This window comes from Rhinoraja longicauda, chromosome 20 (genome assembly GCF_053455715.1).
Source record: "Rhinoraja longicauda isolate Sanriku21f chromosome 20, sRhiLon1.1, whole genome shotgun sequence".
NCBI classification, from domain to species: Eukaryota; Metazoa; Chordata; class Chondrichthyes; order Rajiformes; family Arhynchobatidae; genus Rhinoraja; species Rhinoraja longicauda.
Window position 1 is genome coordinate 38,974,286 of NC_135972.1, and position 25,606 is coordinate 38,999,891.

The 25,606-nt window shown below is 45.3% G+C and overlaps 1 protein-coding gene across 3 annotated transcripts in view; it reads right to left on the reverse strand.

The window, feature by feature from the left end:
* met (MET proto-oncogene, receptor tyrosine kinase) overlaps nt 1-25,606 on the reverse strand; it is a 172,494-nt gene that overhangs the window by 104,343 nt on the left and 42,545 nt on the right. For all 3 annotated transcript variants that reach the window (XM_078417439.1, XM_078417441.1, XM_078417440.1), the window contains one exon: nt 16,743-17,963. In XM_078417439.1, coding sequence (XP_078273565.1) covers nt 16,743-17,963 — 1,221 coding nt within the window. The remainder of the gene's footprint in view (nt 1-16,742; nt 17,964-25,606) is intronic.

A 25,606-nucleotide genomic window follows, 5' to 3' on the forward strand; every position in this document is an offset into this window, starting at 1 on the left:
AGGAGAGGGCAGGGTGGGGCTGGAGAGTGTCAGACTCATGACAAAGTTATTTTTACTGCAGGATTAAAAAAAAAAGTTTTTTGCAAAACGTTACAATGTTTAATAGAGTATTATTATATTAATGGAAGTGATTACTTGCCAATTTCTATGACCTTCCACTGTGTAACTAGGAGGTGTGTTCGTCAGAGACAATAGCCTCTGGTAATTGTGGGGAGGTTATATGTAAAAAGGTTTTTTTTCCAACACTGCCTATTTTCAGCTTGTTCATTTTCAAAGTGTGCGCACCGGTAGAGTTGCTGCCTTACAGCACCAGAGACCCAGGTTCAATCCTGACTACAGGTGCTGTCTGCATGGAGTTTGCACGTTCTCCCCCATGACCTGCGTGGGTTTTCTTCGGGATCTCCAGTTTCCTCCCACACTCCAATGGCATATAGGTTAATTGGCTTCGTATAATTGTAAATTGTCCCAATTGTGTGTCGGACAGTGTAAGTTTGTGGGGATCGCTGGTCGGCGCGGACTCGGTGGGCTGATGGGCCCGTTTCGGCGTTGTATCTCTAAACTAAACTAAAAAGACTAGTTCTTAATTGGGTGGTGTATGTATGGAACACTCTTCTGACATTTAAGAAGCAGTTAGACAGGCACATGGATAGGACAGGTTTGGAAGGATGTGGACCAAATGCTGGCAGGTGGAACTTGTGTAGTTGGGACATGTTGGCCGGTGTGGGCAAGTTGGGCCGAAGGGCCTGTTTCCACGCTGTATCACTCTATGACTATGATTCTATTAAATGGCATTATAACCTATTCGGCCCACCCAAAACAAACTGTGTCCCCTAATTCATCAATTGATAATTCATCAATTATATCCAATTCATTTTTGGAAAAATGCATTACAGCAGAATTACATGTACACTAATTAGGGTTGCCAATTATCCAGTATTAGCCGGGACATCCCGTATATTGGGCTAAATTGGTTTGTCCCGTACTGGACCGCCCTTGTCCTGTATTAGGCCCGGACACTGTAGGCCCGGACACTGTAGGCCCGGACACTGTAGGTCCGGAGAGTGTAGGTTCGGTCACTGTAGGCCCGGACAGTGTAGGTCCGGACAGTGTAGGTCCGGACAGTGTAGGTCCGGACAGTGTAGGTTCGGTCACTGTAGGCCCGGACAGTGTAGGTTCGGACAGTGTAGGTCCGGATAGTGTAGGTCCGGACAGTGTAGGTTCGGACAGTGTAGATCTGGAGGCCTCCTAATGGAGGATGCGTAGCAACCCGCCTCCCGGCCCGGGCGGCCGCCATTGGTGGAGCGGGAGCACGTGGCCGCTGGCTGGGTGAGGTCACGTGGGGCGCGGGGCGGTGACGTCACCTTGTCCCTTATTTGGGAGTGAGATAGTTGGCACCCCTAACAGTAATATACATGGCAAATCTTACAATAAATCCCACAATCAAAAGAAAAGACCATGCATTCACGTTTACATTCAGAATGTTTGCCAGATTCAACAATCAGAAACATACGTTACTTGTCAGTAGTTGCAAGTCACATGGATAAGCAATTGCAACATTTTGCAGAGGCTCAAGCATTCACTGAAAAAAAGAAAATAAGAACCTTCCTATTGCTGTTAAATCACAATCAGTAACAGTAGATTATAAATAAACGCTTACACTCAGAATCATAAGCCTTCGATGAATTGCAGCCTATTCATGGTTTAAACAACCCCAGGAATACATGCTGCTTGCCACACTTCACACCACACAATTCAAAATAAAAGTCTATTCTGTGACTCTTGCTTAGCAATCGTCTCCTTCGTTTGAGGCTGAAGGAGGCTTTGTTCACTAACGTGATGCAAATAGTGGGTGAGGTTTCTATCTCACTTTGGATCATTTTAGTGATGCAAATCATTGCCGCAAGCTGATTGTGTTCAAGGTAATAATGTTACTGTGAATGGTCCACTATTGCACAAGGAGTTATTTCAGCAAGCTTGTTTATTCAAGTTTGAAGCATTGCTATGAAACGATAAACACTGAGCATCCACAAACACATTTACAGTCACTCCAGAGACACACACAAAAAGCTGGAGCACTCAGTGGCTCAGGCAGCATCTCTGGGGAAAAGGAATAGGTCAAGACCCTTCCTCAGACTGAGAGTCTGTGGAGCAGGAAACTGGAAACATGAAAATGTACAGAACAAGTCAGAACCAGCACCGATGACTCAGGCAAGGTGGCGCCCACAATGGACCATAGTGGTGCCCACAATGGAACACTGTGATATCGAAGGGATACGAACAGTGAAACTAGCAGGATGATTAGCGTGGGGAAGGGATGGAGAGAGAGGGAAAGCAAGGGCTACTTGAAGTTAGGGAAGTCAATATTCATATCGCTGGGGTGTAAGCTACCCAAGCGAAATATGAGCTGCTGTTCCTCCAATTTGCGTTGGGCCTCACTCTGACAGTGGAAGAGGCCCAAGACAGAAAGGTCAGTGTGGGAATGGGAGGGGGAGTTAAAGTGTTTGGCAATCAGGAGACCATGTAGGCAAAGGTGGACTGAGCGAAGGTGTTAGTGAACGGATCACCCAGTCTGCGCTTGGTCTCGCTGATTCAGATTTAGATTTAGATTTAGAGATACAGCGCGGAAACAGGCCCTTCGGCCCACCGAGTCCACGCCGACCAGCGATCCCCGCACATTAACACTATCCTACACACACTAGGGACAATTTTTACATTTACCCAGTCTCCAATTAGCTACAAAAACCATGTGGAGGGGGAAAGTGAACTGATCACAAAGAACAAGGATACTGCAGGAGGTGTGTTGGAAGGAACTGCAGATGCTGGTTTACACAAATAATAGGCACAAATGCTGGAGTACCTCAGCGGGACAGGCAGCATCCCTGGATAGAAGGAATGGGTGACGTTTTGGGTCGAGACCCTTCTTCGAATTCAGAAGTCTGAAGAAGGGTCTGGACCTGAAACTTCACCCATTCCTTCTCTCCAGAGATGCTGCCTGACCCGCTGAGTTACCTGGTGCTGCAGGAGTACAGTCACTGATGGGATAATCTTGCACAGACCTTAACTGCTAACAAGCTTACCAACTGACTTCCACTCCTGTGCTTTTCACAAATTACATCGTGCTTTTTTTTGCAGCAAAAAGAGTGGTGGAACAACACAATGGGAAAAAATAGTTTTAGTTTAGTTTCGTTTAGAGATACAGTGTGGAAACAAGCCCTCCAGCCCAACAAGTCCACACCAACCAGCGATCCCCACACACATTAACACCACCCGACACACACTAGGGACAATTTTACATCTCTCTCTCTCTCTCTCTCTGGCATCCGTCCATCTGTGGAAGATGATGGTGCGGTTTGGCATTGCCCTGCTTGGAGAGGGGGATCTTTCACCTGTGGTTACATTTCCTTGTGTGACTGACTAGGCCTATCCGTGACTGGCAGATCCTTCCAGTTTCCACAGGTGAGGTGGTCTCTGGTCATTGTTCTGGGGAGCCGTGGTTGCCGTCTTTGACTATATTGCGGCGTTGGGGCCTGTGCTCCAGGGTCCTGAACCACATGTTGTGGTGATGTTTCATGCCCGCCTGGAGGTCCTTCCTCTACCTGCCACGGTCCTCAGCAGCTGCTTCCCCGTTGTCAGTGTGGATGTTGAAGCTTGTTAATTGTGTCCTTGTAGTGGAGCTTTGGTCTTCCTCTTGGTCTCCAAGTATTGGCAACCTCCCCATAAAGCATGTCTTTGGGGATGTGCCCTTTGTCCATCCTGTGTACATGTCCAAGCCAGCGGAGGCACCTCTGCTTGAGGATAGCAGGGATGCTAGGCATGTTGGATAGAGAGGGGACAGATTTGTTGGTCCACTACAACCTGCGATCCCTGCACACATTAACACCACCCTACACACACTAGGGACAATTTTACATATATCTAAGCCAATTAACCTACAAACCTGTATGCCTTTGGAGTGTGGGGGGAAACCGAAGATATCAGAGAAAGCCCACGCAGGTCACGGGGAGAACGTACAAACTCCACACAGACAAGCACCCATAATCAGAATTGAACCCGGGTATCTGGCGCTGAAAGGCAGGAGCTCTACCGCTGCCCCACCGTGCCGTCCATAGTCATCGTGTAAACACACATATTTTGAGGTCCATTAACTTGCATGTAATTAACCTCAGTTTAGTTTGTGGGTCAAGTGGTTTGTGTTTTGAACTGTGGTTAATTTGTATAATTTGACGAATTCGTTCTTGACTAATTAGTTCTACAAGCAGATGCAGCAAAACTAGACAAACATAAAAGTAAACACATGCTGAAAGGTACTTTAAAATTCTTAGTGAAATCAGATCTGCCTAACAGTGTCTAGTTCAGCTTGGAGACAATTCTGAACGTGATGTGGTTTTGACTTTGAGCTTGAGCTTAGACGACAAGCCACTGCATGTTGCTCAGCACAACCGTAGACTCGACAATGCCTTTCATACCCACACTCATTATGATGCTATGGAAAAACAGCCCAAGAACCACATAACTGCAACGGTGAATTTGTTCCAACATGCATTATTGGCTACCCCATTCCCTTTCCTTTCCCGGCTGCTAATGTACCACTGTTACATTCAAGTGGAGTCAGGCATTAACAACAAATGCATGGCTTAGTGCATGTGTGAGAGCAGGAACATTGATTCCTACCCTTAAAACAATCTTCACGAGTTGAATTTATAGCCATAGAACTAACTCAATCATCCTTGCTTCATGTTAATAAGACAGTTTTAATTTCTAAAAAAAAATAGAATTTAAGAATGATTTTCCTTCCTTAAGTAAGCTCTTTTATAGAAGGGTTGAAGCTAAAAGACTGTTCGTAAGATTTCTTTCAATCACACAATAGTGACTTTAACCTTAGCGTATATAAAACTTACGTGAAACGTTGCATTAACGTAAAACACAATGTAGCATTCAACTTGCGACACACACAAGACTTCCACGATTGTCATTTGGTTCAAATAAACTACAGCTTATCAATTGTCTAATCAGTATTTGAAAATGTCGCTTTCTAGCTACATGAAAATTGAGGACATTTGTGCAATTTCCATCAACAGGAGATGTCAATTAGAATCAAAGAGTCATGGAATTGCAAATGCACAGAAACAGGCCCTTTGGCCCAACATGCCAACGGTTTTGCCCATCTGTAGTAGCTCCATTTTCTTGCATTGAGACCAAATTCTTCGATGCCTTTCCAATTTAAGTGCCTGACCAAATGTTTCTTAAATGGAACAATTGTTTCTGATTCCACCACCTTCTTTGCAGCACATTCCAGACCTGACACTCTCTATGTAAAAAAACATTCCTCCCAAATCCCCTTCTTCCTCTCAATTGAAACCTGTGCCATCATGTTTTTGATACACTCTGCCGCGGGAAAAAGATCTTGACTATCTACCCAATCCATGCCTCACCTCTGACAGATCATCCCTCAGCTTCCTCTATTCCAGGCAAAACAAGCCTGGCCTATCTAATTTCTCCTCACAACTAAAGTCCTCAAATCCAGACACCATTCTGGTGAATCTCCTCTGCACTCTCTTCAATACAACAACATGCTTCCTGTAGTGTGGAGACCAGAGCTGCACACAATATTCTATGTGTGGCCTAACCAATGTTGACATTGTAAAGTTGCAGGCACATCCATACAACTCTTATATTCTACGGAAGATAGACACAAAATGCTGGAGTAACTCAGCGGGACAGACTACATCCCTGGATGGAAGGAATGGGTGATGTTTCGGGTCGAGACACTTCTTCAGACTGGCCTGAACTATTAAGGCAAGAATTCCATATGGCTTCCCTGTTCAACTGATTTGCCACTTTCAGGCCACTCTGGACTTGCACCCCCATGTCTTTCTGTTCATTGACATTCCTTAGTGTGCTAAGGAGGCATTTTCTGCACATGTTAATGTGAACATTCAGAATGTGACACACAGTGGACTTGGGGTGATAGCTACAGTGATGTAACTTGGCGGATCAAAAGGAATTTGATCAAATAATGGGTAAAGCTAATTGAACAGTGATCGTTAACAACCACCCACACAAAGGAAACGCTAGCCAAATGAGGGTTTCAATAGACAATAGGTGCAGGGGTAGGCCATTCGGCCCTTCGAGCCAGCACCGCCATTCACTGTGATCATGGCCTCAGTCTGAAGAAGGGTCTCGACCCGAAACGTCGCCCATTCCTTCTCTCCTGAGATGCTGCCTGACCTGCTGAGTTACTCCAACATTTTGTGAATAAATACCTTCGATTTGTACCAGCATCTGCAGTTATTTTCTTACACTGTGATCATGGCTGATCATCCACAATCAGTACACCATTCCTGCCTTCCCCCATATCCCTTGACTCCGCTATCATTAAGAACTCTATCTAAAACACCTGTCCCACTTAGGTGATTTTTTAGACGACTACAGGTGACCAGGCTGTAGCCACACGGTTACCGGGGTGTCGCCTGTACGGTCGTGAGTCGTCTCCAAAGAGTCGTAGCGTTTTTCCGGTCGCCGCTGGATTTTGAAATGTTTAAACATTTTTCGGCGACTGTTGGTTTGACGCCAATGATCGTAGCTTGACGTTTCCTGACGTGGGCGCTGTCGTAGGTTGTCACCAGGTGACGTAGGTTGGCGCCGGTGCTGACTTCGTTGAATTCCATTGGCGACTACCTACGTCAACCGGCGACAGGTACCGGCGTCACAACTGGAGGCCAAAATGACGTGAATTGTCTTCAGCCGACAGGGTCGTAGCTTGTCGTAGCTTGTCGCGGGTAGACGTAGGTTGACTTCGGTTGTCGTAGGTTGTCGTAGGCGCGGTCGTACGTGGACGTCCTGAGTTGCGACAATTGGGTCACCTGTGGTCGGTCGCTTGTCGTAGCTTGACGTTGATTAGGTGGTAGGTTGTTGTAGCTTGTCGTAGGCATGGCGTAGGGGGGGGGTCCAGTTACCGGTTTTTCGGTGATCTGCTACGACTGTGACAGTCGCCGGCAGTCGCCTAAGCAAATGCCTAAGTGGGACAGGCCCCTTACTCTCTTTTGAGAGCATCCAGGGAATTGTCCTCCACTGCATCCTTCAAAGCAATCTCTTCCTGTCACACCATAGACCTGTTATTTCCTATTAGAATAACAATCCACTTATCATTATCACTTTGCAAAACAAATGGTTGAAATGCTATTCAAAACTTGTGCTTTGGGTTCAGATGGAATTAAAAAGGATTGCATAATGAATTATATTTAAATTAGATTGCATAAGAATCATAAAAATATAGCTGTCATACTGAAACATACTATAGGAAGCTGAAATTGGAAATAAAAACAGGTGAAGATCTCCACAATTTAGGCAGTATTCACAGAAAAATAAACACGGTGAATTTATGGCCATTCAATAGAACATATTCTAATTTTGCAACGGCGCTGATTAACCACCTCCAAAGTAGAAATGTAATCTAATTTTCATATCCTGTGCTTAGTTTAGTTTACAGATACAGTGTGGAAACAGGCCCTTCAACCCATCGTCCACGAGACCAACGATCACCCATACACTAGTTCTATCCTACATGTGAGAGACAATTTATAGAGGCCATTTAACCGGGGGCACAGTGCTGCCGGACAGACAGAGCTCACCGCAGCACCACCCCAGCACCTCTGTAAGAAAAAGCCAAAATAAACAGCGGGGAATTTAACAGTTGCTGCTCTGGCACCAGTGACAGCTCCAGCACCTAAACAATTAGCACTGCAACACTGCATTTAACCCACAAATCTGCACGTCTTTGGAATGTGGGAGGAAACCGGAGCACCCGGAGGAAACCCACATGGTCAATAGACAATAGACAATAGACAATAGGTGCAGGAGGAGGCCATTCGGCCCTTCGAGCCAGCACCGCTATTCAATGTGATCATGGCTGATCATTCTCAATCAGTACCCCGTTCCTGCCTTGTCCCCATACCCCCTGACTCCGCTATCCTTAAGAGCTCTATCTAGCTCTCTCTTGAATGCATTCAGAGAATTGGCCTCCACTGCCTTCTGAGGCAGAGAATTCCACAGATTCACAACTCTCTGACTGAAAAAGTTTTTCCTCATCTCATTTCTAAATGGCCTGCCCCTTATTCTTAAACTGTGGCCCCTTGTTCTGGACTCCCCCAACATTGGGAACACGTTTCCTGCCTCTAACGTGTCCAACCCCTTAATAATCTTATACATTTCTATAAGATCCCCTCTCATCCTCTCATCTGGTCACAGGGAGAACATCCAAACTCAGTGCAGACAGCACCCGTAGTCAGGATTGAACCCGGGTCACTGTCTCTGTACAACAGCGCAGTTGTAGTTGCTGACCTACTGTGCATTGAGATTAAATTCAGCCTGCTCACATTAATGCTTATACAAAGTCATGAAACCATGACATCAGGAAAGTAAGTTGAAAACATATTTTCAATATTTTCAAACTGTTTGTTTACAAATTGCTTTGAAATGTTCTCAGTTAAAGGACTCAATTTTTCCTTGCACAATACTTGTGGATTTTGTTTCATTTGTGCAATCATAATCAAGACAAATCAATATTGACCATTACCAGACACTAATATCGGCTCATGAGGGACTCAGTCTATCACAATGTAAGTGCCTACCCAGGCAGAAATCAATTTGCCATGTCAATTTATGTAATTAAACAAAGAGGTATGGATATACTCACAGAACTAATGAATTCACATGATGTTCCTTCAAGAAATTTAAAGGGTTTTAATCAATACATTAAAAAAAAAGACAATTGTCCATTTTCTGCATTTAATATCCACGATCTGTTGGAGTTCCAGAAATATATTAAAGAAAATATGGTCAAGCATGAGCAGATGAAATGATGCTTACTTTTGTAACAGCTTTCCTGGTTCCTTCACTTTAGGCAAAGATTAATGTAGTATACGTAAGATGCAGGACATGATAGCAAACAAAAAACATGACGCCAGAAGTTGGAGAGGGTGAGACGCGGTGAAGAAATGACAGGCAAGCTGAGTCTGTGTGATGCTTGCAGGATGTGGGAGGTCAGGGACACTGGTGGTGCCTCTGGCTGCTACAACTGTGGAAAGTGTGTCCAGGTTCAGCTCCTGAAGGACCGTGTTGGGACACTGGAGAGGCAACTGGATGACCTCAGCATCATATCATCATATCATATATATACAGCCGGAAACAGGCCTTTTCGGCCCTCCAAGTCCGTGCCGCCCAGCGATCCCCGTACATTAACACTATCCTACACCCACTAGGGACAATTTTTACATTTACCCAGCCAATTAACCTACAAACCTCCATCCGGGAAAACGCGAGTTTCCTGGACAGGACCTACAGCGAGATCGTTACACCGAAGGTACCGGAAGAGGGAAGGTGGGTGACGGTGAGGAAGGGAAGGAGGCTTGGAGTACAGGAGACCCCTGGGGATTGTACCTCTTGAAAACAGGTTCACCCTCTTGGAAGCTGTTAGGACAGAAGACACTGCCAGTCTGAGCGGTGGACAAGTCTGCAAGTCAATATGTGGCGCGGAAGCAAAGAGATCGCTGTCAGGCAGAGCAAGACCTCCAGGGTGGTCATCTCCGGTTTGCTTCCAGTCCCTCGTGCTGGAGAGGGCAGGAACAGGGAGATACACGACCTGAATGTGTGGCTGAGGAGCTGGTGCAGGGAGCAGGGATTTAGATTCTTAGACCACTGGGATCTGCTTTGGTGTAAGGGGGAGTTGTACAAAAGGGACGGGTTGCACCTTAACAGGTGGAGGACCAGCATTCTGGCAGGCAGATTTGCCACTGCTACACGGGTGGGTTTAAACTAAGTAGTGGGGGGGGGGGGGGGGGGGAGGGGGAGACAAACTGGAAATACAAGGATGGAGTTAAAGGGAAAGAGAGTATAGGAAAAGTTAAGAAAGACCCCAGAATTAACGGGACAGAAAGCTCACGAAGGGATAGTAGAGTATGGCTAAGTGAAATAAGAATCGATGTGAAAGGTGACCTGAGTAATGGATTAAAAGTATTGCATATAAATGTGCGAAGTTTAAGAAGTAAAGTGGATGAGCTTGAGGCTCAGTTAGAGGTTGGTAGATATGACATTGTGGGGATTACAGAGACGTGGCTGCAGGAGGATCAGGACTGGGAACTGAATATTCAGGGTTATACATCCTAGAGAAAAGACAGGCAGGTGGGCAGAGGAGGTGGGGTAGCTCTGTTGGTAAGGGTTGAAATTCAGTCCCTTGCGAGGGGTGACATAGGGACTGACGATGTAGAGTCACTGTGGATAGAAATGAGGAACTGCAAAGGTAAGAAGACACTAATGGGAGTTATCTACAGACCCCCAAACAGTAGCCTGGATATAGAGTGCAAGTTGCAGCAGGAGTTAAAACTGGCATGTAACTAAGATAATGCCACTGTGGTTATGGGAGTTTTCAATCTGCATGTAGACTGTGAAAATCAGGTTGGTTCTGGACCCCAAGAGTTTGTGGAGTGCCTCCGAGATGGAATCTTAGAGCAGCTTGTATTGGAGCCTACCAGAGAGAAGGCAATTCTGGATTTACTGTTGTCTAATGAACCAGATTTAATAAGGGAACTCAAGGTAAAGGAACCGCTTGGAGGTAGTGATCATAATATGATTAGAGGTAGTGACCATAATATGATAAGTTTTAAACTGCAATTTGAAAGGGAGAAGGTTAAATCAGAAGTGTAGGTGTTGCAGTTGATCAAAGGGGACTATGAAGGCATGAGAGAAGAGCTGGCCAAAGTCGAATGGAAAAGGATCCTAGCAGGAATGACGGTGGTACAGCAATGGCAGGAATTTCTGGGCATAATCCAGAAGATGCAGGATCATTTCATTCCAAAGACGAAGAAAGATTCTAAGGGGAGTAGGAGGCAACTGTGGCTGACAAGGGAAGTTAGGGATGGTATAAAACTAAAAGAAAAGATGTATAACACAGCAAAGAGTAGCGGGAAGCCAGAGGATTGGAGAACTTTCAAGGACATCAGAAGGTAAGAAAAAGATGGTCTGCATCCTAGTGTACTCAAGGAGGTGGCTCTAGAAATCGTGGATGCATTGGTGATCATTTTCCAATGTTCTATAGATTCAGGATCAGTTCCTGTGGATTGGAGGGTAGATAATGTTATCTCACTTTTCATGAAAGGAGCGAGAGAGAAAACGGGGAATTATAGACCAGACATCGGTGGTGGGGAAGATGCTGGAGTCAATTATTAAAGAAGTAATAACGGTGCATTTGGATAGCAGTAAAAGGATTGATACAAGTCAGTATGGATTTATGAAAGGGAAATCCTGCTTGACTAATCTTCTGGAATTTTTTGAGGATGTGACAAGTAAAATGGATGAAGGAGAGCCAGTGGATGTAGTGTATCTGGACTTTCAGAAAGCCTTTTGATAAGGTCCCACACAGGAGATTAGTGGGCAAAATTAGAGCACATGGTATTGGGGGTAGGGTATTGACATGGACAGAGAATTGGTTGGCAGACAGGAAGCAAAGAGTAGGAATAAACGGGTCCTTTTCAGAATGGCAGGCAGTGGCGAGTGGAGTGCCGCAAAGCTCGGTGCTGGGGCCGCAACTATTTACAATATATATTAATGATTTATATGATGGAATTAAAAGTAACACTAGCAATTTGCAGATGACACAAAGCCGGGTGGCAGTGTGAACTGTGAAGAGGATGCTAGGAGGTTGCAGGGTGACTTGGATAGGTTGAGAGAGTGGGCAGATGCGTGGCAGATGCAGTATAATGTAGATAAATCTTTGGCGGCAAGAACAAGGATGCAGATTATTATCTCAATGGTGTCAGATTAGGAAAAAGTGAAGTGCAATGAGACTTGGGTGTCCTTGTACACCTGTCACTGAAAGTAAATGTGCAGGTACAGCAGGCGGTGAAGAAATCTAATGGCATGTTGACCTTCATAACGAGAGGATTTGAGTATAGGAGTAAAGAGGTCCTTCTGTAGTTGTATAGGGCCCTGATGAGACCACATCTGGAGTATTGTGTGCAGTTTTGGTCTCCTAATTTGAGGAAGGACATCTTTGCTCTTGAGGTAGTGCAGGGTAGGTTCACGAGGTTAATCCCCGGGATGGTGGGACTGTCATATGAGGAAAGATGACATATGGGCTTGTATTCACTGGAATTTAGAAGGATGAAAGGGGATCTTATAGAAACAAAAAAAATAAAAGGACTGGATAAGCTAGATGCAGGAAAAATGTTCCCAGTGTTGGGGGAGTCCAGAACCAGGGGCCACAGTCTAAGAATAAAGGGGAGGCCATTTAAAACTGAGATGAAAAAAACTTTTTCACCCAGAGAGTTGTGAATTTGTGGAATTCTCTGCCACAGAGGGCAGTGGAGGCCAAATCACCGGGTGCATTTAAAAAAGGGTTAGATAGAGCTCCAGGGGCTAGTGGAATCAAGGAATATGGGGAGAAGGCAGGCACGGGTAACTGATTGTGGATGATCAGCCATGATCACAATGAATGGCGGTGCTGGCTCGAAGGGCCAAATGGCCTCCTCCTGCACCTATTTTCTATGTTTCTGTGACTGCATTGAAGCTTTCTCCATGTTTAGCAGGCAGATTCTTCAAACCCTTCCCCCAAAATAATGCTAACTGTACAGTTTCTTCATGGCTACTTATTCCATGGAAATCTTTTCATCTGTGTGTGTGATTGTAAGACAAAATGAGGAGGCAGGATTGTTTTGAATATGGACAAGTCTGGACCTTGAAGGATGTGCACAAAATTGCAGTAAGGCAATTGATACATTATTGGCCAAGAGCTTGGGGGAGTAAACTGGAGGCAGGTGATATTCACTCTGTAAATATCCGACACCTGGGAGTTGTTTAAAGACCAGTTGATCAAAGTTCAGGACTGGCATGTTCCTGTGGGGAGGAGGGGATAAGGATGGCAAAGTAAGGGGCCTGTGGATGACCAAAAAGGTTGGAGATTTGGTCAAAAGGCAAAAGGAAGCAGAGGCAAGAGTTAAGAAGATGAAATCAGGCAGGGTCTTTGAAGAATATAAAGCAGGGAGAAAGGAGCTCAAGTGGGAGCTTAGAAGGGTCAAAAGGGGCTTTGTCGTTGGATTAAGGAAAGTCCCAATGCCTTTTACACCTACATTAAAAACAGGAGTTAGAACTAAGGACCAAGTGAGGACCACACAAGCATAAAAGAAGGAATGTGCATGTGGAACCATGGGATGTGAGCAAGGTATTAAACGAGTACTTTACCCCCATTTTCACCAAGGAGAAGGAAATAGCGGAGTTTTAAATATTGTTATAGTAGTTGCCACAACACCTCTTCTGGCAGCTCATCCTACATACACGCCTCCTTCCACGTGAAAAAGGCCCCACTCAGGTTCTTATGAAATCTTTCCTGCTTCACCTTAAATCTATGTCCCCAGATTCTTGATTCCCCTACTCTCTGCACTCACCCTATCTATTCCCCTTGTGATTTTATACACCTCTATAAAATCACCTCAGCTTCCTGTGCTCCAAGGAATGAAGTCCTAGCCTGTCCAGTCTGTCTCCACAGCTCAGGGCCTCAAGTCCTGGCAACATCTTCATAAATCTCTGCAATCTTTCCAGCTTAACAGCATCCTTCCTAGAGCAGGTTGACCAAAACTGAACAGAATAACTCTAAATGCGGCTTCACCAATGTCTTGGCCAACTGTAACATAACATGTGTATAAATAAATGACTTGGGCATAAATGGAGATGAGGTGGTCAGTAAGTTTGCAGATGCCACTGAGAATGTTGGGGCCACGGACTGTGAGAAAGGCCGTAAAAGTATACAAGGAGATATATATCAGCCACAGAAATGGGCAGAGAAATGGCAGATGCCGTTTAATCCGAGCAGGTGTGGGGGGTTTGCACTTTGGGAGGTCAAATGTAAGGGGAATATAAAAGTCTCTATTGCAAAACCCTTAACAGCATTGATATACAGAATGACCCAAGTCCAAAACGCCATGAAAGTGGAAACACATGCAGATAGAGTAGAAAAGTGGACATATGGTATGCTTGCCTTCATCCATCAGTGCATTGAGTCTAAGAAGCAGGAAGTTATGATGCGGCTGTGTGGGACTTTGGTAAGCTGCATTTGAAGCGTTTCATGTAGTTCTGGTTTGACAGATACAGGAAGAAGGTGGAGGCTTTGGAAAGGATGCAGAGGATGTTTTCCAGAGTGGATTAGGGGCTATATGGTGCAAGAAGAGGTTGGATAGACTTGGATAGTTTTCTCTGGAATGCTGGAGGTTGAGGGGAGACCTAACAGAAGTAAATGAAATGATGAGAGGCATCGATAGGGTAGACAGTCAGAACCTTTTCCCCAGGATGGACATTTCAAATACTGGAGGCCTCCAAGGAGGGGGCAAAGCTTGACTGAGAGGCCTCCAAGGAGGGGGCAAAGCTTGACTGAGAGGCCTCCAAGGAGGGGGCAAAGCTTGACTGGAGGCCTCCAAGGAGGGGGCAAAGCTTGACTGAGAGGCCTCCAAGGAGGGGGCAAAGCTTGACTGAGATGTGCAGGGCAGATTATTTGACACATGGGGTGGTGAGTGCCCACAACATGCTGCCAGGGTGATGGTGGAGGCAGATACAATACAAACACCCCCTAATGTAAGAGGTCTTGGGATAGGCACGTGGATATGCAGGGAGATGAAATTTGATCTTGGCATCATGTTTGGCATGGATGTTGTGAGCTAAAGCCTGTTTTTGTGCTGCATTGAATTTGAATTGAATTTGAATGGAATAAATTTTATTGGCCAAGTATGTATACATACAAGGAATTTGCTTTGGTGCTTTGCTCACAAGTAACAACGCAGCATACAGTAAACAATTAAGAATAAAACATAAAACATTAAAACATTAAGAATAAAACGTTATAGTTTGAACATGTGAAGAATGAAATAAAATACCAGAGCAAAAGGAGGCTACAGACTTTTGGCTGTTGAGTAAAGCTACTGCTCGTGGAAAAAAAGCTGTTTTTATGTCTGACTGTGGCTGCTGTGACAGTCCGGAGTCGCCTTCCAGAGGGAAGTGCTTCAAAGAGTTTGTGGCCAGGGTGAGAGGGGTCAGAGATGATCTTGCCCGCTCGCTTCCTGGCCCTTGCAGTGTACAGTTCGTCAAGGTTGTTGGCTGCAACCTTCTCAGCTGTGCGTACGATGCGTTGCAGCCTCTGGATGTCGTGCTTGGTGGCTGAGCCAAACCAGACCATGATGGAGAAGGTGAGGACCGACTCAATGATAGCAGTATAGAATTGGACCATCATTGCCTGTGGCAGATTGTGTTTCTTCAGTTGCCGCAAGAAGTACATCCTCTGTTGGGCCTTTTTGACTATGGAGTCGATGGTGGCCCCCCATTTAAGGTCCCTGGAGTTAATGGTTCCAAGGAACTTAAAATGACTCCATAGATGTGACTATGTTATTGTTGATGGTGAGTGGGGTTGATGTTGGCTTGGTTTAAATGTAAAATTGTCCCTAGCGTGTGTAGGGTAGTGCTAATGTGCGGGGATCGCTGGTCGGTGCGGACATGGTGGGCCGATGGGGCAATAGACAATAGACAATAGACAATAGGTGCAGGAGTAGGCCATTCAGCCCTTCGAGCCAGCACCGCCATTCAATGCGATCATGGCTGATCACTCTCAATCAGTACCCCGTTCCTGCCTTCTCCCCATACCCCCTCACTCCGCTATCCTTAAGGGGCCTGTTACCACGCTGAATCTCTAAACTAAACTAAACTAAAAGGGCATTGTCTTGAATGTAAAAAAAAGAGATGGGTGTTGAAACAGTGAATAGATGGAATAGATTGCTTGAGAAGGTGATAGTGATGGGATTTATTTGTTTTGCTGAGAGCAATGAATTATTAGTCAGGAAGCACAAAAAAATCAATAGAACGTGTGTTAAAACATTGTGAATGTGGCATACCCTTGGCATATGCATGGGTTACTCCAATGGTCTTTTGTAATATTGCACACTTTGTTAATAAATACAAAATTGTTTTTAACAAACCAAAGTTTGCTCTCCCCACAACATGTTGTTACATTTTGCAAGTATTCTCTTCAAATGAGGTGTTCATTAGTTTAAAGTAAACCAGTCAATAACAGTTACACAAAGTAGAGAAAGGAAATTGATACAAGTGCTTTGGGCATGCACACAATCACATCACTTTCATGTCCCTTTCCATTCATAATGAGTGGACAAAGGTTGACTCATCTGTTACAGTGATCAAATTGATATCAAAAATTCATCTTGTGTAATGCAGCCAAAACCCATTTTGAATGGCTAATTTTGTCATCACTAAAGACACGATTGGTAACCTCCCTGCATTTGAAATGTATTGTCTCAATAATAGTAGGACAATATGTCCTTTGTGCTTCATAAATCAGATTTTTTTAGTTTAGTTTAGAGATGCAGCGCGGAAACAGGCCCTTCGGCCCACCGAGTCCGCACCGACCAGCGATCCCCGCACATTAATTTCCAAAACACATTAGCGGCTATTTACACATACACCAAGCCAATTAACCTACAATTAACCTGCACGTCTTTGGAGTGTAGGAGGAAACTTCGGAGAAAACCCACGCGGTCACGGGGAGAATGTACAAACTCCGTACAGGCAGCACCCGTACTCGGTCTCGAACCCAGGTCTCTGAGGTTGTAAGCCAGCAACTCTACCGCTGCGCCACTGTGGCTGCCTAGAGTTCGCATTTACAATACAATCACTTAAATACAACTCTAATAACTTACTTTATTGACGCAGTATCTGTCGGCACCACTGTGAAAATGGTGAAGGCCTTTTGCAAGGCTTTCTCTCTGGCATTTGTCAATGAATATCTCGAAGAAACGGTTGATGGATTCCACTGAGAATGCACAGACCGTTGATCTGTTGGTAAGCTCCAAAGACTCGGGTTTGCTTTGCACAAATACAGCAAATAGTACGTCCTCTTCAGTAGAAATCCCCATTTGTTCCGCAAGATCGGCGCCCGGCTTGGCTGCATACGCTGCCTGAATGATGTTGAAGACTTCTATATCAGACGACCGCTTCCTTCTTTTCTCACTGACAATGCATTCGAGTGGCATTTCAACGTACGAGTGCAAGTAAGGATCAGAGGTGCACAGCCGAATAATAGTGGTGTGAAACGACTTGGAATGCAAGCTTTCACGTTGCACTGTTAAAAAGTACACATAGTCCCCACTTTCAAAAGCATAAAGATACTTAATTGGATAGGCATCCCTGAATTGTGGAATAACATCCATGTACGAATGTTCCGAGACAAACTGAAAGCTATCTTCGGATTCCTTTAACCTCTTGATGGACACTGAAGGTAACTGTGTTGATTGAAGTGCAGAACTCACCGTCACACCAATATATAGCTTCACAAATCCACCACTCCTGGTCATCAGTACTTTTGTTCCCAGGGGGCTGGCAATGCAGTCGGGGCACATGCCAGGCTTGTTGTTGGACAATGAATACATGCACTGGGCATTGCTTGAAAAGTTGGCAAGAGCATCTTCCTGGAGATTGTGCAGGAAACAGACACCACTCCTCGTGCTACCACAACTAATAAGGTGATCTCCGTAGAATGTTTCAACAAGCAAAACCATGTTGGTGTTGTTTCTCCACACAGTCTCGGAGCGGTCTTCCTTTTCCTCACAGTTTGTACATGGCGAACAATTCAAGGATTCCAGCACCGGGCCCGTTTTGAACTCGGAGAGCTTTTCCAGGTTGCTATTCAGGACGTAGATCTTGTTTGTTGCTCCCACGTAAATGCGCTGGTTGTGGTGGGCCAAGTTCTGGATTACAGTTTCTGCATTAAAGCTGGAAAAGTTGTACTGCATGTTCATGTCCAACTCCACATCCTTCGTTGCCGCCTCACACTCTGCACTGCTGGGCTGTACCAAGCTTCCCAAGAGCATCAACAGACGCCAAGTGCTTGTTGGACGTCTCATTGCAGAATGTGTCATGAGCTGTAAGGCAAAGAACATGGCGTGTGGCAACTGGTGACGGGGAGCAAAGTGCAACTTACACAGCATGTGGTTTATATATTTTTATCACATGTGGACACACTTATGATTGATCATTAGCAATTTATTTCCCCCCCCTTCTCTTCCCTGTGACACACCTGGATGAGCTGCCTTTTTGCCTACTTTCCCTTTCTCTCATCCCCTTTCACCAAGATCCTAGCTTCACACTTTACTCCTCTTTCCTCCTCATCTTACAGCCCTTTTGTCTTCTCTCCATCGCTGGCCTTTGTCCACCCAACTACCAATACCCCCCTCACCTGTATCCACCTCATTTTCCAGGCCTTGTCCCGCCTCCCCCTCCTTTCTCAAGTTTCTCCCCCCCCCACCCCCACCCCCACTACAATTAATCTGAAGAAGGGTACCAACCCGAACTATCGCCTATCCATGACTTCTAGAGATGCTGACTGACCCCGTTAAATTACTCCAGCACTTTGTGTCTTTTTCTGTAAACCAGCATCTGCAGTTCCTTGTGTCCAGCAGTAATTACTTGATAGTCCAGCTGATTCATCTATTGCAATCTATAGATAGGTGAGACCAGCAAGCCCGGTTCAGTGGCTGGATCTCAAGGAAGGCATAAGGACAATGTTAGGGTGCTTGAATGGGGGACGGAGGAAGAAATAACCTATTGCTATTCAGCAATTCCCACTGGGGGTAGAAGGAAAGGGTTAGAATTAATATGTGTAGGAAAAAAACTGCAGATGCTGGTTAAAATCGAAGGTAGACACAAAATACTGGAGTAACTCAGCGGGTCAGACAGCATCTCTGGAGAGAAGGAATGGGTGACGTTTCGGGTCGAGACCCTTCTTCAGACTAATTGTAGTTAAGGTGTGGGGTAGTCAATCCTGACCACAGGTGCTGTCTGTATGGAGTTTGTACATTCTCCCTGTGACCTGCATGGGTTTTCTCCTAGATCTTTAGTTTCCTCCCACACTCCAAAGACGTACAGGTTTGTAGGTTAATTGGCTTGGTAAATGTAAAAATTGTCCCTAGTGGGTTTTTGGATAGTGTTAATGTGCGGGGATCGCTGGTCGGCGCGGACCCGGTGGGCTGATGGGCCTGTTTCCGCGCTGTATCTCTAAACTAAATAAACTAAACTAAACATTCACACTAGTTCTATGTTATCCCACTTTCTTATTCACTCCCAAAACATTAGGGAAAATTATATGGGGGAAAATTAACCTACCAACCCATACATCTTTGGGATGTGGTAGGAAACAGGAGCATCCACAGGAAACCTATGGGGTCACAAGGAGAAATAGCAAACTGCGTATAGACAGCACCTCAGGTCAGGAGTGAACCTGGGCCTCTTGCACTGTGATACAGCAGCTCTACCAGCTGTGCTGCTGTGGAAATCTGAAGAGAAGGACTGGGTTCCGGGTTCACCAGCTTCACACTTCAAAAAACCCAGCATCTGCAGTTCCTTCCAAAACCTTTCCTAATCCTGTAGCAAGTTCGTTGGGCTCATTCATCCCAACATTCATCAGTCCCAGGACCAGCTGAATGGAAGGTAGTGTGCAGCAATCACTATGCTGTGTTGGTGGATTCCAAGTAGAGTCTAGCAGTGGAACCCTGTTCTGATCGAATTCACCATCGTTATGTTGAGAAAGCCAGGATCTCCAATCCTATGAAATTGGATCATAGCCACCAGATGAATAGGAACAGCTCCTCATATTTCGCTTGGGCAGCTTATAACCTAGGGGTATGAATCTTGATTTCTTGACCTTCAAGTAACCTCTGCACTCCCTCTCTCTCCACCCGTCACAGCAGCTTTTTGTTCTCACCCAACAAACAGCTAACAATGGCCTGTTTCCTTTATCATCGGTACATTTTTGCATATCTTTCATTCATTTGTTCTATATCTCTCTACTTCATCGTCTATATCTCTGATGTCCATCTCCCCCGACGCTCAGTCTGAAGAAGGGTCTGGCTCTAAAAGGCCACCCTCTCCTTCTCTCCAGAGATGCTGCCTGTCCCACTGAGTCACCCCAGCATTTTGTGTCTCTCTTCGGTTTAAACCAGCATCTGCCGTTCCTTCCTACACATGTGAATAGGGAGTCCTTGCTTGGAGAGACAGAGAACAAAGCTTTGATTTTACCTGTTTAATTTAGTTTTAACATTTTAAATTAATTCTTAAGCCTTGATATTGGATTAGAAAAAATAATGTGCTTGTTTCTATATGTAGACAGTGCATATTGCAGTATTTTGTGTTGGAAGAAGGGTCTCGACCTAAAACTTCACCCATTCCTTCTCTCCAGAGATGCTGCCAGTTCCTCTGAGTTACTCCAGTATTTTATGTCTTGCATCATTTTGTGCTTGCTTTGAAATGTTTGTACCATCTAGTATTCAAGTCCGACACTTCCTGCAGTGATATACACTATCGTCGATGGCAATTCCAATAGTTTTCTCTGTGCATGATGGCATTATAAATAAATGATTAACAGAAGTCAGGTTAATAGTTGCGACCTATTACCTTCAAGGTTTCCTCACAGTTCAACATGGACTTTATCACGAATTGCGTGTGATTTAGAGTTCCCCCGGGATGTTGTTTTTACTTTAAAATCATCCTCTGCAATGTTTTCTGCACACGAAGCTTTGCTAAAACTCAGAGGTGCTCAGTGCAGGTTGAGGCTTCTATGAACTGCCACTGCAGGTTCACGGCAGTCAGGCAGTCTTGGTGTGTCACAGGGCAACGACTTTAACTGCATTGACCCATAGCCTGAGGGTCTGAGTGCAAACACCAGCCAAGCTGCAGTATCTGGGAGACATGCAGCTGAGTTGTAATGAGTCTTCAAGGGATTAAACCACAACGACCACAATCCCACCATAGCCGCTGGGGGAATTTAAATTCAGTGATTAAATAAATCTGGATTTAAAAAAAGAAAATCTGGTGTGTCTATTATGGTAACCATGTGATTACCATGCAGTTGTAAAAATCAATCTGGTTTAATGAAGTAGTACCAGGCTAGGGTTGCCAACTATCCCGTATTAGCTAGGACAACCCGTATATTGGGCTAAATTGGTTTGTCCCGTACGGGACCGCCCTTGTCCTGTATTAGGCCCGGGGGGAGCTGTAGGCCCGGACACTGTAGGCCCATCCACTGTAGGCCCGGACAGTGTAGGCCCGGACAGTGTAGGCCCGGACAGTGTAGGCCCGGACACTGTAGGGCCGAACACTGTAGGGCCGGACACTGTAGGGCCAGACACTGTAGGGCCGAACACTGTAGGCCCGGACACTAGGTCTGGGGGCCACTGTAGGCCTGGACAGTGTAGGCCCAGGGGCCCTGGCGCTGCCTAATGGAGGTTGCGTAGCAATCCGCCTCCTGGCCCGGGCGGCCTCCATTGGTGGAGTGGGAGGACGTGGCAACTGGCTGGGTGAGGTCACGTGGAGCACGGGGCGGTGACGTCACCTTTTGTTCCTTATTTGGGAGTGAGAAAGTTGGCAACCCTATACCAGGGGGACGTCTCTTATCCATACCCAGTCTGGCCTAGATGTGACTCCAGACTTATAACTGCCTTATACTGGTTTAGGTTATTATTATTGCCACCTGCCACACTGCAGCACAGTGAAAATCGTTGTTTCGGAAGCTCTCCAAACAGATCAGATATACTATATATAAATGTAATCAAGTCAAACTCAAGAACAATAAATGGAGCCAAGGGGAGGTACAGAGGGCAGAATATAGTTCTCAGCATTGTTGCACATCAGACAAGGTCCAATGTACACAATAGGTTAGAGGAGCACTGGACAGTGGCCTAGCTTATGGAAGGACCATTCAGAAGCCTGATTATAGAGGGGAAGAAGCTGTTCCTGAGTCGGGTAGTGAGTGCTTTCAAGCTTCTGTATCTTCTGCTGGACAGGTGCGTGGAGAAGGAGTAATTACATGCCTTTGATTATGTTTTTCCAAGTGTAGATGGAACCAATGGTGTTTTTTTTGTAAACCAGCATCTGTGGTCACTTGTGTCTACATTATTTTACTGAATGTTGAAGCAGGTTCAAGGGGCATTTTGGCCTTCTCTTGCTCCTGTTTTTTAAAAATGTTTCTAGGTTTTAAATCAAAGTTGGCGTTCTGTGGTACTTTGTTCAAACATTAAAGGATCTAATTACATGAGCACACAAGAATATACAAGCAGGAATAGGGCAACTGGCCCCTCGAAATGGCCTGCCATTCTACGTGATCATGGCTGACCTATTCTGGCCTCAACTCCTTCTCTGAACTGCTGAATTCCTCCACATAAGCCTGTAATTCCCCAGTATTTCAAAAATGTATATATTTCCTCTTTAAGTGTCCACAACACTTTGCGGTAGAGAATTCCAGAGCTTCATCACTCTGTGAGAGGAAATTCCTTGGCACCTCAGTCTTAAATGACCACCACAAATCTCACCTCACTTGAGATTCTCCCACAAGTAAAAATATTTCTGTATTTAGCTACTCATGCCCCCTCAAGATTTTATATATTTCAAAAAGGTCACCCTACTTCTTTTAAATGCCAAAGAATATAGATCTATTTTTAAAATATTTGTTAAACATTGAAACATAGAAAATAGGTGCAGGAGGAGGCCATTCGGCCCTTCGAGCCAGCACCGCTGTTCATTGTGATCATGGCTGATCATCCACAATCAGTAACCTGTGCCTGCCTTCTCCCCATATCCCTTGATTCCGCTAGCTCCTAGAGCTCTATCTAACTCTCTTTTAAATGCATCCAGTGAATTGGCCTCTACTGTTTTCTGTGGCAGAGAACTCCACAACTTCACAACTCTCTGGGTGAAAAGGTGTCTTCTCACCTCAGTTTTAAATGGCCTCCCCTTTATTCTTAGACTGGCCCCTGGTCCCCTCCCGAGAGGCTGCCGTCCCGCTGAGTTACTCCAGCATTTTGTGTCTATCTTCAGTAGAACTTCTTCAAAGTCAGCATAACTTGAGGGGATTTTGCAGTGGAACAGACAAAATGTGTAGGAAGGAACTGCTGGACTGACCTCTGCTAATAAGCCCTATCGTAAATATGGACATCAAAATTAAACAAAGCCAGCAATACGATAACAACATTATTTGTATTATCAATTGAGTCACGACTTCCTCGATTATGTAAAGCAGATGATTTAATACTGTAATGCTACAGTTACAGTGAAAGTTTAGAGTCACCACACAAACCAATCTGGGATGGAAAGATTGGAAGACTTCTGAAGAAGACATTTCACACTAGGATGTAATGAAGCGGAACTGCAGATGCTTGTTTATACCAAAGATAGACACAAAGTGCTGGAGTAACTTAGCGGGTCAGACAGCATCACTGGAGAAAATGGAAAGATTACGTTTTGGATCGAGACCCTTCTTCAGACTGACTGGTAAAGAGAGTGGGGGAGAAAACTAGATGCGAAGAATAAAGCAGGATAAATCAGAGCGGGCAACAGGTCCATGGATGGACGTGAGGGGGGAGGTAAAGGGACAAGTGTTGCATCTCCTGTGGTTGCAGGGGAAAGTACCTGGGGAGGGGGTGTTTTGGATGGGAAGGGATGAATATACCAAGGAGTTGAGGTGGGAGCGGTCTCGGCGGAAGGCAGAAGGGAGTAACTGGTGGTCTATCAAAACCACCCCTTCCACCTATTGCCTGCGACACTTTGTTCTAACTCTCACCTTTTCCAGCTTACTTCTCCTCCCCCCTCCCCATAATCAGCCTGCCCCAAGGTCTTGACACAAATGTCACTTATCCATGTTCTCCAGGGATGCTGCCTGACCCGCTGAGTTACTCCACTACCTGGTGTCCTTTTGTATATTCACCTTCACGAGCAGTTCTTTGTTTCTACATGGCAACTAAATAAAAATTGTTTTTCCTCCAAATAGATGCGGTGCATTTGATGAGCACAGTGCCTGATAGACGATACTGGTGCAGGATTTTCACTCTCAAGACATGGACAAGAATAGAAAAAGTCAAAGCGAGACATGATCAGCAACCACTAACGTTTGTCTTCAACTTGGTTTAAAGTTTAATTTAGCTTGGAGCTACAGTGCGGAAACAGGCCCTTCAGCCCACTGTCCACGCAGACCAGCGATCCCCGCATATTAACACTATCCCACACACACCAGGGACAATGTTTTACATTCACCAAGCCAATTTCCCTACCAATCTGTACATCTTTGGAGTGTGGGAGGAAACTGAAGATCTCGGAGAAAACCCACGCAAGTCACGGTGAGAACGTACAAACTCCGTACAGACGGCGCCCGTAGTCGTGATCGAACCTGGGTCTCCGGCGCTGTAAGCGCTGTAAGGCAGCAACTCTACCGCTGCGCCACCGTGCCGCCACGGTACATAAAAGCACATGATTTTTACATAATATGTAAAATATTTTACATAGAAGAATCTTGTCATGTTATTTCATAACTGCCGCACAAAAAAGGGTCTTGACCTGAAATGTCACCTATTCCTTTTCTCCAGAGATGCTGCCTGTCCCGCTGAGTAACTCCAACTTTTTGTGTCAATCTTTGGTTTAAATTAGCATCTGCAGTTCCTTCCTACATATCCAAGCTGAGGGTTTGGTAAGAATTTACCAGGTAAAAATGAATATAAAGCACTGCATGTCATTTTTAAAGGTACTTGCCATTCATTACTGGGCTTTGTCACAAACGATTATGAAGCGACTTCTGCAGGCCTCCTCCAGTGCCATAGTGAGGCCCACCGCAAATTGCACCTCATATTTCGCTTGGGCAGCTTGCAGCCCAGTGGTATGAACATTGACTTCTCCAACTTTAGATAGTTCCTCTGTCCCTCTCTTCCCCTCCCCTTCCCAGTTCTCCCTCTATCTTCCTGTCTCCACCTATATCCTTCCTTTGTCCCACCCCCCTGACATCAGTCTGAAGAAGGGTCTCGACCCGAAACGTCACCCATTCCTTCTCTCCTGAGATGCTGCCTGACCCGCTGAGATACTCCAGCATTTTGTGAAATAAATACCTTCGATTTGTATCAGCATCTGCAGTTATTTTCTTACACTGCACAATAAATACAATGTCTTTTGTGTCTCCCTCTCCCCTGACACTGAGTCTGAAGAAGGAGCTCGACCCAAAACATCACCCATTCCTTCTCTCCAGAGATGCTGCCTGTCCCGCTGAGTTACTCCAGCATTTTGTGTCTACCGACAATGTCCTTTGTGTGGTTTGGATTATTTCTTGCTGCTGATCTGTCATTGTTATATCATTGCTATTGACAGCATGTGCCTTCCCTTTGAATAAATCATGTGGTTATCATTATCCTTCACCTATTAAAGATAGGCTTTTACTCATCTGAGTAATTCCCCCAGGGAACTGCTCAGTGGTTTGTGTGGATATTGTGAATATAGTTACTGTAAACACAGCCTATTGACTAACGGAGATTCCCAGCATGGTCTTCAAAGTTATACACCCTTCCACTGATCGGGCATGATGCCGTAAAACAAATCAACTCATTTCATTATGTTTAGTTTAGTTTAGTTTAGAGATACAGCACAGAAACAGGCCCTTCAGCCCACCAAGTCCGCACCGACCTGCAATCCCCGCGCTTTTGCGGTTGCAGCTCCTAGACTGTGGAACAGCATCCCTCTCCCCATCAGAACTGCCCCC